The 13296-nt window shown below is 59.5% G+C and overlaps 1 protein-coding gene across 3 annotated transcripts in view; it reads left to right on the forward strand.

Annotated features, from left to right (window-relative positions):
- Positions 1-10263: 10263 nt before the first annotated feature.
- The window catches only part of NFIX (nuclear factor I X), a 91973-nt gene continuing 88940 nt past the window's right edge, over positions 10264-13296 (forward strand). Inside the window, exon 1 of one of the 3 annotated variants that reach the window (XM_081093385.1) lies at positions 10264-10398. In XM_081093385.1, coding sequence (XP_080949511.1) covers positions 10372-10398 — 27 coding nt within the window. In that variant the 5' untranslated portion in view covers positions 10264-10371. The remainder of the gene's footprint in view (positions 10399-13296) is intronic. The other 2 variants (XM_081093376.1, XM_081093381.1) reach the window with 2 other exon arrangements.

The following is a 13296-nucleotide window of genomic DNA, read 5'->3' on the forward strand; positions in this document are numbered from 1 at the left end:
GGGGGGGATGGGGTGGGCATGGGGGTGCACAGTGAGCCCTGTCCCGGGGGTCCTGTTCCCAGGGGCTGTGTGGCTGCCAAGGCATGGAGCTTCTCCCTGCTTAGGGGAGGTGTGTGTGTGTGTGTGTGTGTGTGTGTGTGTGTGTACATGCGCACCAGCCTGCACAATTCTGTGAGCATGTCTGAGTAGGATTGGGAGTCTCGGTTTTGTGCATTTCTGGGTGTGGTGGCCATGCGTCTGAGTTTGGTGGGATGGCTGGCGATGGGGGGCAGTTCTGAGATCATGTGGGTACACAGATGAGTGGGCATCCATGTGCTGGGAGAGGAGTGAATGGTGGGTTCAGGTGTCTTTGGATGATGGTGTTTGTCAGGGTCTATGTGTGATGTTGTGTGTGTGTGACTGTGTGTGTGCATCTGAGTGTGTGGTGCTGTACATCTGATGGTCACAGGCTGGCTATCTGTTTGGGCATGTGGTCTGTGTGTAAGATTCTGTTGAAGTATGTGTGTGCATGCGTGTGCATGCGTGCTTGTGAGGGCAGCAGCTGGCAGAGGCTCTGTGTGGTCACTGCAGGGCCCCTCTCCTGCCACTTTAACCTGTTCCTGTCCTCACCAACCCCTGCTGCTCTGCTCCAATCTGGGGGCTCAGGGAAGGCAGGGGATGGCTCTAAGGAGGGCTCTAGGCTTCCGGTTGTTGTATCTGGATTCAGGGCTCTCAGATTCTAGATTCTGAGGACAGGATCTCTACCTTTGGATATTGGATTCTGGGCATTTGGACCTGGATTTTAGATTCTGGGTCCCCAGTTCTTGGTACCTGAGAATTTAGATTCAGATTCTGGATTCTGGGGTCTGGATTCCAGGCTCTGAATTCTGGTTTTGGGTTCTGGCTTCCAGACCTTGGCTTCCTGTCTCTAGGCTCTGGGTGCTGAGCCTGGGCCTGTCTCTCTGCCCTTCTATTCACATTAGGCCACTGGGCTGCCTGCCATCCCCCCACACCCTCACGCAATGGATGCAGAGACCACACATGGCCACCAGGGGACACCCTTGGTTCAGATTTGGGCCCAGATGACCCAGACATGAAGGAGTTGGGGACTGCCCTGGCCTGGCTGGACTCAACCCTTTGAGGGGAAGGAGAGGGGCTTCACCTCCCTTCCTTCCCCTTCCCACCTGGACTGGTGACCAATGTCTGTCAAACATGGAGAACTGGACCCAGCATCCTCCCGGACCCCCCATCTGGGCTGGGGGCCAGGAGGCCAAGTCTCTGGGTCAAATACAGGGACATTGTGGGTGTGAGAGGGCACCATGTGCCTGGTTAGCCACACATGGCAGTGTTCTGTGGAGTGTGAGCCTGTGGGCTGTGTGGCCATGTGTGATTGGGACCAGGTGTCTGGCAGAGTCCGCATGAGACAGTGCTTCTATGGGCCGTACCTCTAGCTTTGTCACTCTGGTGTGGGGTAGGCGTCCCTGTCGTATGGGTGTGTCTGACGGACCCTAACTGTGTCCCTGAGTGTCTGTGGGTGTATCTGCTGTGCCACGGGGTCCATGAGAGCGGCTCAGCGTGTCTGGGGCAGTGTCCCCAAGACCAGGTCCTTGTGCGGATGGTGTCTTGTCAGTGGTGGGTGAGGTGTGCCGGACAGAGGGGGCCTTCCCAGAGTGTCCATTTGGAGGAGGCACGTTGTCCAAAGGGGAGTGGAGGAAGGACCCTCAGAGCACTGGCTCCATGCTCTTCCTGGTGTCTCTGACCCTCCATCTTGCTGGGTCTCTATTGCTGGGTCTCCGCCCGTCTCAGTATCTCTGACTCTGTCTGGGAGTCCTGGTCCTCTGCCTCGTCCTGTGACCAGGCGGAGCGCAAGGCACAGTGGGCTCCGTGGTTACTGGTTGGCTCCCACCCCAGACCTTCGCCTTCCATCTCAGTTCCCCGCCCTGCCTCTCATAGGTTCTGTCCCTCTGCCCCTCTGTGGGTCCTTCCTCACTGGTGCATTTCTCTCCATCTCCCAGGTCTCTTCCATCTCTCTGTCTCTCTCTGTCTCTGTCTCTCCCCCTTGGTTCCTCAGTGTCTTTCTTTCCCCATCTACAGCTCTGTCTGTCTCTCTCCATCTTTGTCTCTCCCCATCTCTGTCTCTCCCTTCCTCTGCGGCGGATGGGTCCGGGTGGGTCCAGGACAGTCAGGCCAGGGCGCTGGGCGCCGGGGCGAACAATACCCCATTCACGCGGCCCTCCGGTGCCATGGCAACGCGCCCGCCCCGCCCTCCCCGCCCCGGCCACGCGTGCCAAGAGGATGCCATGGTTACGTCAGGCGCGTGCCCGCCTCCCCGCGCGCTCTTGGAGGGCCCAGGCCGGCAGGGGGCGCCCAGCTGCAGCCTCTGCCTTGAGTCAGGAGGGGCATCTTCCTTCAAGGGGCTCTCAGCCTCGCAGTGCCTCAGTTCCCCCTTCTGTAACCCGTCAGGCGTGGGCAGAATGAGATCGTAGCGTGTGTGCGTGTGTGTGATGGTGGGTGAAGGTGCTCTTTAGGGTGGTTGTGTGTGAGTACATTTGAGAGGCGGTGGGATTGTGTGTCAAGTTGTGGGTCAGTGTTTGCATACGTTGTGTGGGTGCTTTATGAAAAGTAGTTGGTTCTTTCTAGTTTGGGGGGTGACTGTATGTCCGTGTGTTTAGAAATGTGTGTTTAGCCCTAACCGGTTTGGCTCAGTGGATAGAGCGTCGGCCTGTGGACTGAAGGGTCCCAGGTTCGATTCCGGTCAAGGGCATGTACCTGGGTTGCGGGCACATCCCCAGTAGGAGGTGTGCAGGAGGCAGCTGATCGATGTTTCTCTCTCATCGATGTTTCTAACTCTCTATCCCTCTCCCTTCCTCTCTGTAAAAAAAATCAATAAAATATATTTTAAAAAAAGAAATGTGTGTGTATATGTGGTTGTATGCTTGTGAGTTCATGTGACTGTGTGACTGTGTTTGCATGGCTGAGGGGAGGGAGGGAGAGAGAGAGAGAGAGAGATGATGGGTGTCTGTGGTTTGGGTGTGATTATATGTTTGTGATTTTGAGTTCATTGGATTGTGTGCATGTGTTTGCATGCCTGATGTGTGTGAGTGTGTGTGTGTGTGTGTGTGTGTGTTGTGAGAGTGTGGATGGCTGTGTTTTGGGGTGTAATTCAGAGTTTTTGTAACTGTCGTTTTTGTGTCTGGGGGGGTCTGTGTTCACAAACTCGTGTGTGCTTATGTGTGGGACTAGGAGTGGGCTCTGAGGACTGCTGGGGCCTGGCTGAGCCCTCCCACACTTGGCACAGAAGGGGGTGCCCAGCTGCCTGGGACCTCCAACTCCCCACAGGTTCAGGAGAGCCTCATCTGATGAATATTCATGAGGTGGGGGCTGGCACCCACTGCTGACAGCTGCACATCCATTAGCCCCCCCCCTGCTCTCCATGCACCAACTGCAGCAGGGAGGGGTGTCAGCTTGGGCCTATCCCTGTTTCTACGACTGGGAAACCGGGGTGTCCTAGTGACTATCATGGAGTCCATTTAGCATGCCTGGCTGCCTGTTGGGACCACTAAGGGGCTGTCTCAATGTTGTGACAGGCACCGGGGAGAGCGCCTGTTGTATGACAGGATGTACTTGTAACGGTGGTGTGGCTGTCACCCATTGTTTCTTTGTAGCTCTGTCCGGGGACTATGGGTGTTGTGTGGCAGTGTGAGATGTGTGCCTGTCACATGCCCTGAGCATGTGCCATCAGGTATCTTTGAGCAGTTATATAGGGGCCGTACCTGCTGGCTGGCTGCTCTGTGACACCATGACAGCAAGGGTGTGTTGTGTTATTGGAGTGACTGGTTTGTTTCTAGGGACAGCTGTGTGCCACACCATGGAGATGAAGTGATCAGATCTGCTTCCCCTCCTTGTGACGGGGGGGGGGGGGGCAGTGACTCTGTGTGGCCACATGGCTAGACAGCTGTAGGGGCACCCAGAGTATGTCAGTGTGCCTCTGCTGGTCAGTGTGACACTGACATCATGGAAGGGTCGGCATGCCAGGCTAACTGTGAAGACGTGTGAAACTGTGAGGCCGAAGGCGTGTGTGACCAGAATTGTTGAGGGCGTGGCAGTATTCCTGTGTCTGACAGCATGGCTGAGGGTGTGACAGTGTCACTGGTTGAAGGTGTGAGTGCGGTTCTGTGTGGTTGAAGGTGTGTATAGCAGCGTGTACGACAGTGTGGTTGTGTGTGACCATGTGATTGAAGATGAGACAGTGGCTGTGTGATGATCAATAGGTGACAATGACACTGTGTGTGTGTGCTGACATGAGCCAAGGGGCTCTGAGTGCCCCACCCCCACCCTCAGGCGGCACAGGGAGTCTGGCTACATTCTCACACATGACTACCCTGTCTCATCCTCAGCCACCTGCAGCCATGCTGTCATACGTTCATGCTGGACTGAGAGGCCTGTTGGCATGGGACTGGCAGCTGCCCATCTTGGGGAGGCGCTTGGGCCTTCGGCACGGAGACCTGGGTATCCAACACCAGCAGGGACATGGCCTTGCCCCTCCGTGGTCTCTGCGCAGCTTGGGTTTGGGGCTTGGCCTCCAGAGGTAGTGAGGATGGGTCGGGGAAGGGCTACTCGGTGCTGGGGGACTCCAGCCTGAGCCCTGGCATGTGGCCGGGTGGCCCTGAGGCTTGGCCAGGGACATGGTGCAGCTGGATCACCCCCAACCCCATATTCTCTCCCTGGGATGGCTGGGCGGCGGCAGCGTACAGAGGCCCCATTCAGGAGCCAGGGCCAGGTTTCCAGGGCGGGTGGGTGGGTCTCCTGCCTGCTGCAAATGAAAGGTTTCCCCAACTCCTTCCCTTTGCCTCCATGTGAGCGCCAGCCACAAGGCCTTGCCGCCCTCCTGTCGTCCATCCTGGCCAGGCTGCGCCTCTGTGGGAACGTGCGTGCAGCTGCGGGCTAGCCTGGGTCTGCATTTGTGACTTGGGGATGCCTGCATGTGTCTTTGGGTGTCATGTGACCAACTGTCTGATTGTGACTGTAACCGTGAGCGATACGTGAGTGTGTGTATGTGTAGCATCTGTATGACTTTGCATGACTTTGTGTGTGCCACAGCCATGGATGATTCTGAGAGCACCTGTGAGTGTGACCCACTAGGTCTGTCCCGTGTGAGATCTGGTATCCCTAGGTGACTGTGTGTGGTCTTGTGTATGTCTGTGTAACTAGTGCTTTGGGGAGTCCATGTAACTGTCTGTGTGTGTCTGCATGTGTCTTTGTCAGTCAGTGTATATCTGAGTCTCTCTGGGGGTCTATGTGACGGTGAGGGTCTTAGTGTGTGACCGGGGTGCTACTGGTGTCACTCTGTGGGTGGCTCTGGGTAGGTATGCGTGGCTGTGTGTGTGTCGGTGTGCTACTCTGGAAGGGCGTGTGACAGCATCTTTGGGTGATCCTGTGTCTGTGTGTGATTATGGTATTTTATATGACCCCCCCGCCCGAGGAGGAGGCGGATCTGTATGTGTGCGTACACCTGTGGACTCTGGGATTTTGTGTGTGTGTGAGGGGATCTGGGGTGCCCGGCTAGGTGTGCCTTGGGAGTGAGGACTATAATTCCTCTGGCTCAGATCCCACTAGGGACTCCCAGCCGGGGTTGGGGCAGCGAGACAAAGGCTATTAGGACCCCAGACCAGACCTGGGGTCCTAGATAGTTTGGTCAGGAGAGGCATTGAGCCCTCTTGGGAAGTGGGGATCCCGGTCCTGCCAGGAGGGCCCTAGAGCACCTGTCTCCCCATCATCCCTCGACTCTCCTTTCCCTGGCCTGGCTCTTCAATTATCCTGTGTGCCAGATGCTTGCCACCTCCCCTGAGGCCTGCCCAGCTGACCTAGAGCACAGCAATGCCTGACCCCCACTTTCAGTGGCCCAGGACATTGGCTGCCAGAACCCAGATGTTTCAGTGCCCCCCATCCCACGCATCCTGGCTAGGGGGTGCCATAGGCTGGTTCTTCCTCCTCCTCTCTCCCCCTCCCCCCACACACCTGCATTGGAAGACACACCTGCTGCCAGCCCAGCCAGGTGGCAGCCCTGCATGGAGGAATGCGGGGGATCCCAGCTGTGCCACCCCAACGTGCCCAGCCCCATGGCAGTGCCCTCCTCCCCCATGATTTCTCAATGGGGTGTGTCCTAAGACCTGGCTTCTGGGGGGAAGGGGATGGAGAAGCTTGGGTATCCTCCAGAGCAGCCCCTCTGCCTCCTTGTAAAAATTCTCCCCAGTGGCAGCTGTGGAGGGGGGAGCAGAGCAGATGTGTGTGTGTGTGGAGTGCTGTGGGTATAGCGGGGGGTCTGAGTGTATGGAGAGAATTCTGAGTGCAGATATGTGAATGAACACGGACAAGTGTTTTGTTTGTATTTATATGGGTGGATGTGGTATGTGAGGAAGAGTGTGTGTGTGTGCATACAGGGAGGGTTTTGTGGTGTGAAGCTGTGTGTGAAAGAAAGGATGGGTGTTGCATATGAATGGAAGGATAGGTGGCCTGTGTGTGTGTCTGCATGTTGTGTGTGATTCTCAAAGGAGGAATGGATGTTGTGTGTGTGTATCTGTCTATTGGAGTGGAAGATAAATGTCTTGTGTGTGTGTATAGATGCTGTGTGTGTGTATGAAAGGAAGGATGGGTGTCCTATGTGTGTATTGGATGTTGTATGATTGTGTGTGTGTGTGTGTAAATGGGACAATGGGTGTTGTGTGTGTCTGTTAGAATGGAAATATGGGTATCCTGTGTGTGTACGTGTGGATGTTGTATTTGTGTGTGCTGAGTGAAAGGATGGGTGTCCTGTGTGTCTAAGAATAGAGGGTTGAATATTGTGGGGTGTGTGTGTGTGAATGAAGGAGTGTGTGTGTGTGTGTGTGTGTGTGTGCAAGTGGACGTGTGGTATGAGTGTGTGAAATGGGAATGGGATATGGGTTTAAGCAGGGCCCAGGTTTGGGGCCAGATGCAGGATTGGGAGGGCGATGAAGGCAGCCCTCAGGGTCTGGCATGGCTGGTGGGCAGGGCTGAGAGGACAGGGAGGGAGGTGGGGCCAGGACTGGGCCCAAGGTGGGGGTCTTCGGAGCCCTGTGCCTGCTTAGTGGCTGTTAGCAGGGGGCCAAGGAAGGCTTGGGGTCTGCCCCTAAGCCCCCAACAACCTTAAAGTCCCAGACACCCCAAATGCCTCCATCCCCCCACCCCCACTGTTTCCCATCAAGCCCCCAACAGGCCCACACTGCTCCAGTGACCCTTCACTCGGGCCCCATACCCATCCCACACCCATCTCTGCCCCTTCCCTTGGCCATCCAAGTTCCCCCTGGGGTCCCCAACCCCCTTCTGGGCTCTCATATCCCCAGCACCTTCCCCCAGACATTCCAGCTTCTCCTGGGCCTCCTCAAAGGCTCCAGACCCTTTTATACCCAACCCCTGCCTTTCCCTGCTCCCTTCCCCTTCCCCCACCCCCTCACCTAGCCCCTACCCCGGCCTCTTTCCTGAGACATCCAGATCCCCATCCCCCTTAATCCCCAAACCCCTCCCCTCAGCCCCCCATTCTCCAGTCCCAGGCCTGCGGCCTGCACCCTTCCCCTCGGTGCCCCCCTCACCCCGCCTGTGCCCCCTCCCCCTTGCTCTCCTCCCTCAGCGAGCGCGGCGGCAGCGGTGGCCCTGAAACTTTAAACGGTGTTAAAAGTTTCTGTTTACTAGAAGCCCTTGAATTTTTAAGGACGTATCAATTCCCTCCGCCGAGGCCTTGCATCAGTGGCGCAGGACAGGAGGCCGAGCTGGACCACGGGATCCAGGAAAGAGCTCCTCGAGCACGGAATGACGGACACGCGCATACCCAGACCCCCCCCCCCCAGGCACACAGAGACCCCTTCCTGTCATACAAGCACACGCACACCAATTCAAGCTGTACAGACGGGCTCCCTGACAAAGACAGAGCCCCTCTCCCTGACACACACGAACCTGTGCCCACACAGATCCTCATCACTGCCCCAGACCCACAGGGATCACCCCACAGACAGAAACACTTCTAGTGACCCACAGACACAGTCCCTGAACGCAGACAGATCCACTGCGACCCTTGCACACTTACTTGCCCCCTCGGCCACATATACTCTAGGACACACAGAGAGACCCACACATACACAGGTTTGTCACACACACGGACACCTTCTGACAGAAAGACCCCCAGAGCTGACACACACGGCGCTCAGCTTGAAACACACATGCTCACCGGGGCGCCCCCATCACTAGGACTTCCTGTCAAACCCAGACCCCGGCTACACTTGACTCTCACTAGAATGTCAGCCTCCCAGGGCCAGGTCTTTTGTCTTGGTCCTCACTCTGTCCCCAGTGCCTGGCACAGGGCCTGACAGATGCTCACCCTCTCTGACTCACAGACATCTCCCAGGCACACAGCCAGACCCACAGCACCACCACACAACACCGGGCCACACAAAGGGACTCCTGAATGTCCACTGACCAGCGTCTCTTCCCCCCAGAGGACACCCAGACCCACCCAGACACCTGAGGACGCTGCGGCCACCCTGCCTCAATGGTCTCGTGTGAGCAGGAGCACTCCCCCTCGGGGATATTTTTACACACACACACCCGCACCCCCACACACCTGGGCACCAACACCCCTCCGACAGACAATGCATAGCTGAGCATTGCTACAGCTTCTTGGCCCAGGAGGGCAAGAAGGTGCTGGCTGCACCTGGCAGCAGGAGGGAGCTTTGTCCTGGCAGGAGCTGCCTGGGGGCTGTGGCACCACCTCCCCGCCCACCACGGGGGTCACCCAAGGGCTCCCCATGCACCCACACCAAGGCCCCCAGCACCATCTCACCCCAGGTCATTTCTGCGTTGGAAATGGGGGGTCAGGGGCCTACCTGAGGGACTACAGCCTCACCAGGGAGGGTGTGCACATGGACTTGAGGCCTCCATGCCTTTTTCTATCCCTGGAGGTTGGGCTGTGCAGCCTCTGCTAGACCTGTGTATGTCCATGATCAGAGAGAGCCAAGGATGAGTATATGTGCTTGCTGTGTGTGGGAGGGGCCTGGGTGCATGTGTGTGGCACCTGTGTGCATGACTTGGTGATACCATGAGGGGCATTACTAGTTGACTGGGTATCAAAACTGTTGTTCCGTGTGCCCGAGGCCCAGGGCATAGCTGGGCTCCAGGTGTGTGGTGTGTGTGTGTTGCTGTGGCTGCCAGTGTCACTTTGTATCTCGGTGCCCTCCTGGTGTTGTTTGGATGTATGTCCAGGTAGCTGATGGTGTGTGTTTGTGTGAGGTGTGTTCGTGCGTCTCCCTTTTATCAGTGTCATTCTGTGCGCCTGGGTGTGTCCTCTGTGTCACCACCACTACCAAGATATTTTGGTGCGGCTTTGCGTTTGTGTTGTGTCCATGTGTAGGAGTTGACTGCCTGGAGCATGTCAAGGTGTGGTTGTGTGATCATGCCTGTGTCTGTGTGTCAGCGTGAATCTGTACATGTCAGCAGGCCCTGCTGTGTGTATGTCTTATTGTGTATCTGTGTGAGGCCCATGTTGGTGTGTATCTGTCTGTATCTCAGTGTCTAAACATGGTTCCTTGTTGGAATGCGTGGGTGCCCGTACCATCCTGTGATGGGGGTCCTGTGTGCATATCAGCGTATGGATCATGGATTGGTTTCCTGACCTGGCGCGCGCGCGCATGTGTGTGTGTGTGTGTGCAGGTGTGGAATGTGTGCCCGGGTATGTGCCCACGCTGTGTGTGCTTTGTTGTCCGAACGTGAAACGTGTGGCAATATGTTCTGTACGTGACATGTGTGGAGGGGTCCGAGCCCCGCTGTGTGCCAGCGTGTGTCTGCGTTGGAACGCGGGCCAGCACGTGTCGGGGTGGCCGTGACGGTGTGCGCCCCCGCGCGTGTGCATGCGTGCATGTGTGCGCTTGTGCGTGCGTGTGTGTGTGTGTGTGTGTGTGTGTGTGTGAGCGCCTGCCGCCGCTCCCGCCCGCCTGCCCCTCCCCGCGCCCCTCCTCCCGCCCGCCCGCCCGCTCCCTCTCCCCGGAGTGCGCCGCTTCCAAACTTTGTCTAAACTTTCACTTTCACAGCGCGGCGGCGGCGGCGGCAGCGGGCGCGGGTGACCGGCCGAGCGGCGGCGGCATGGAGTAGACGCGCGGCAGCGGCGGCGGCGGCGGCGGCGGCGGACGCGAGAGGCAGCGGCAAACGCGGCGGCGGCCCCGGAGCCGGCGGGGCCGAGCCTGCGAGCGGCGAGCGCGGGGCCGCGGGCCGGGCGGGCGCCGCGCGGCGGAGGCCGGAGGAGCCGAGTCGGAGCCCGAGCGCGGCCGCCGCCGGCCGGGCCTCCCCTCGCCGCGGCCAGCCGCCGCGCTCTCGCCCGGGCGCTCAGCTATGTACTCCCCGTACTGCCTCACCCAGGTACCGGCCGCCGCCCCGCGCGACCGGGGAGGGAAGCGGGCGCAGGAGGCTGCCCCGCGGCGCAGGCGGGGCGAGCGGGCGGAGGGGGCGCGCGGCAGCCGGGGGAGTGAGCCCGCGGGCGGCGGAGGGGTGCAAGTCGTGCTTTGGGGAATCCGGGAACGCGTGCTGGCGCCCCCGTGCGCCGGCGACCCTGGCCCCTGGCAGACCCCGACGGGGGTCTCCCGGGGTGGCCGGCTGCGTGCGTGGCGCTGCCCGGAGCGGGAGTGCGAGTGAGTGTGTGTGTGTGTGTGTGTGTGTGTGTGTGTGTGCGTGCGCGCGCGCTCGGCTGGGGTGCGGTGGGCAACGGGACTCCCGCCGATCTGTGGGCCACGGTGGCTGCACCCGCCCGGCATGGCCTCTGGCAGTGTTTGCGGGGGTGAGAGAGTGGCAGAGGGTGACCCCGAGGGCGCAGAGCCGGGACCCGGTCCGGTGTTGCTCCCAGGGGCGGGCGCAGCGTTTCCCGAGGGTGGCAGCGGCCGGCGTGCGTGGCAGCGGCCCCTGTGTGCGGCCGGGGTGCCCAGGGCGGGCCGAGCGGCCCGGGCGTCTCCCCAAAGTCTTTGTTCAGGCCTCACATGGGAGCGGGGCTAAGAAAATGGCGGGGCTCCCAAATTTCGGAGGGGCAGAGGAGGGAAGAGGAGGGGAGGGAGGGATGGGCCTGCTGCCAGCCTGGGCCGCGCCTCTCCGCCGACCCTGGACGCCGCCGCTGCGGGCCCCCCTCCAAACTTTCCTCGGCGCAAACTTTCCGGTCCCCGCTTCCCGGGCTGCCGCGCGCCGGACCGGGCGGGCCGGGGGAATACCGTCCCGCCACCCAGAGGCGGGAGGGCGGGAGGCAGCCGTGGACGCCCCGACAGTGCTGCGACCACGCGTCGGGCCAACCCCGAGCAAAACAGCGCCGACCTTGGTGCGCTGCAGAGCGCGTCCCGCCTCCAGCGAAGTTCCCTGAGCAGCGCTTGGCGGAGGCAAAGGCTCCTGGGTGCCTGCCCTGCCGCCCCTCCCCGGGCTCGCAGAGGGCACGGGAGCTGACCAGAGTCCCGCAGCGGCCTTGGCCACGCTGCCTGCAGGGCCAGGCCTAGGCTGGCCACACAGGCTCTGCAGCCGGGACGCCTGGGGGCTGCCCAGCGGCGACGCTCAGCGGGACCTGCGTCTGTGGGGAATCTCTAGGCCAGGCCTGGGGTCCCCAGTGTTCCCTCTGCCAGTCTGAGCCTTGTCAGCCATGTGCCAAGTGTGCCCACAGCTGGGAGCGGGAGTCCACGTGAATATGGCCGCTGGTGGGCCTGGCGTGTTGCAAGGGGCAAGAGGGTATGTCTGGGATGAGTGTCAGCCATGGCCACCCCACTCTTGTATCTACAGATGCAAGTGTGTGTGTGTGTGTGTGTGTGTGTGTGTGTGAGAGAGAGAGAGAGAGAGAGAGAGAGAGAGAGAGAGAGAGAGGCTGACTCAGTTGATCTCAGTCTGTGTGTGGCTCCAGTGGGCTGGCCGTTGGTAGGCCTGTGTGGTATGGATGTGTGGGGGGGCCCCGGGAGCAGGTTTTCCTGTACAGGTGTGAGTATGTATTCGTGAGGTGCATGTTTACACATGTGTATCACAGTGTGAGTGCAGGTGTGAGCAGGCACTCTGACCACTGTAGCAACTTGGGGACCCCCTACATCTGTGCCTCTGACTGGCCAGTCACCCCATCTTGGGCTTCCACACGACGTTCCTGTCCACCGAGCTGGGTTTGAGCCGTGGCTGCCTTTGGGGCTATGCTTGGGAGGCCTGCTTGGCTGGTGTGTAGGGCCTGGTGGGACCGAGACGCCACACGGGAGCAGCCCCTTGCCCACCTGCTGCCAGCCCAGCTTCCTGGCCTGCCCCTGAGGCCTGGGTGAGAGTTTAGGCCCTCAGATGTCACAGTGCCCTGGGAAAGAAAATGCCAGCCGGTCCACTGTGCCAAGACTAGGAAGGGGCTGGGGCAGCCCCCAGGCGCGGGGGGGATGGCCAGGGCTTCATTCTGTGACACTCCAGAAGGGAGCGAGGACTCGGCTCCGCCACAGGCCCAGGCTGCGAGTGTGCCGGGGTGGCTGGGCGGGCGGCTGCAGTCTGCGGGTCAGCAGTCTGTCCTTCCTGAGAGTGACATCTCTTGGATCCAGAGTCTGTTTTTACAAAATTTTCTGCTTCCATAGTTTGCTCTGATAGTCCCCCCCCCCATCCTCTCTCTCTCATCCTCTCTCTCCCTTTGTCTCTGTCCCCGTCTCTATCCTTCTATATCTTTGACTGTCCCTGTCTCTCCCTGTCTGTCTCTGATTCTGCTCCCCCCTCCTCCACACATCTCGGACTCTCTGTCTCTCTCTGGCCTCCATCTCTCCCTCTCTCTCTCTCTCTCCCTTTTCTTTTTTCAAACCAGAATTGGCTTCGATTTTAAAGTCAATAAATGATTGAGCAGGAACGAGCTTGGAGCAGCGGGGCCCTGGCGGGGGGAAGGCACTGTGGGCGAGGGGGAAGGGGGTGGAAATCTCCTTCTGGAAAAAGCATCGAAATCCAGGGCGGCTGGGCGGGGCGCTTGCTGGAGCTGCTGGAGCCCACTACAGCTGCAGACCCGAGTCCTCAGTGGAGGGGCCAGATGGACGGGACTCCCCCTCCAGATACACAGACGTACACCAGAATGTAGACACACACATACGCTGCCGCCGCCACCAAGCTGGCGGTATGAATGACCTGCTCACACTGATGTCCAGACACAGGGCCATTGGTAACTCTATGGACACAGGAGACGGGGACCTGCGTTCCCTCCCCACCCAACACACGTAAACACACACACACACACACACACACACACACACACATCCTTCAAAATGAGACGTGTGTATCGATATCGGCTCACGG

Source organism: Myotis nattereri (genome assembly GCF_964212035.1).
Source record: "Myotis nattereri genome assembly, chromosome: 5".
NCBI lineage: Eukaryota > Metazoa > Chordata > Mammalia > Chiroptera > Vespertilionidae > Myotis > Myotis nattereri.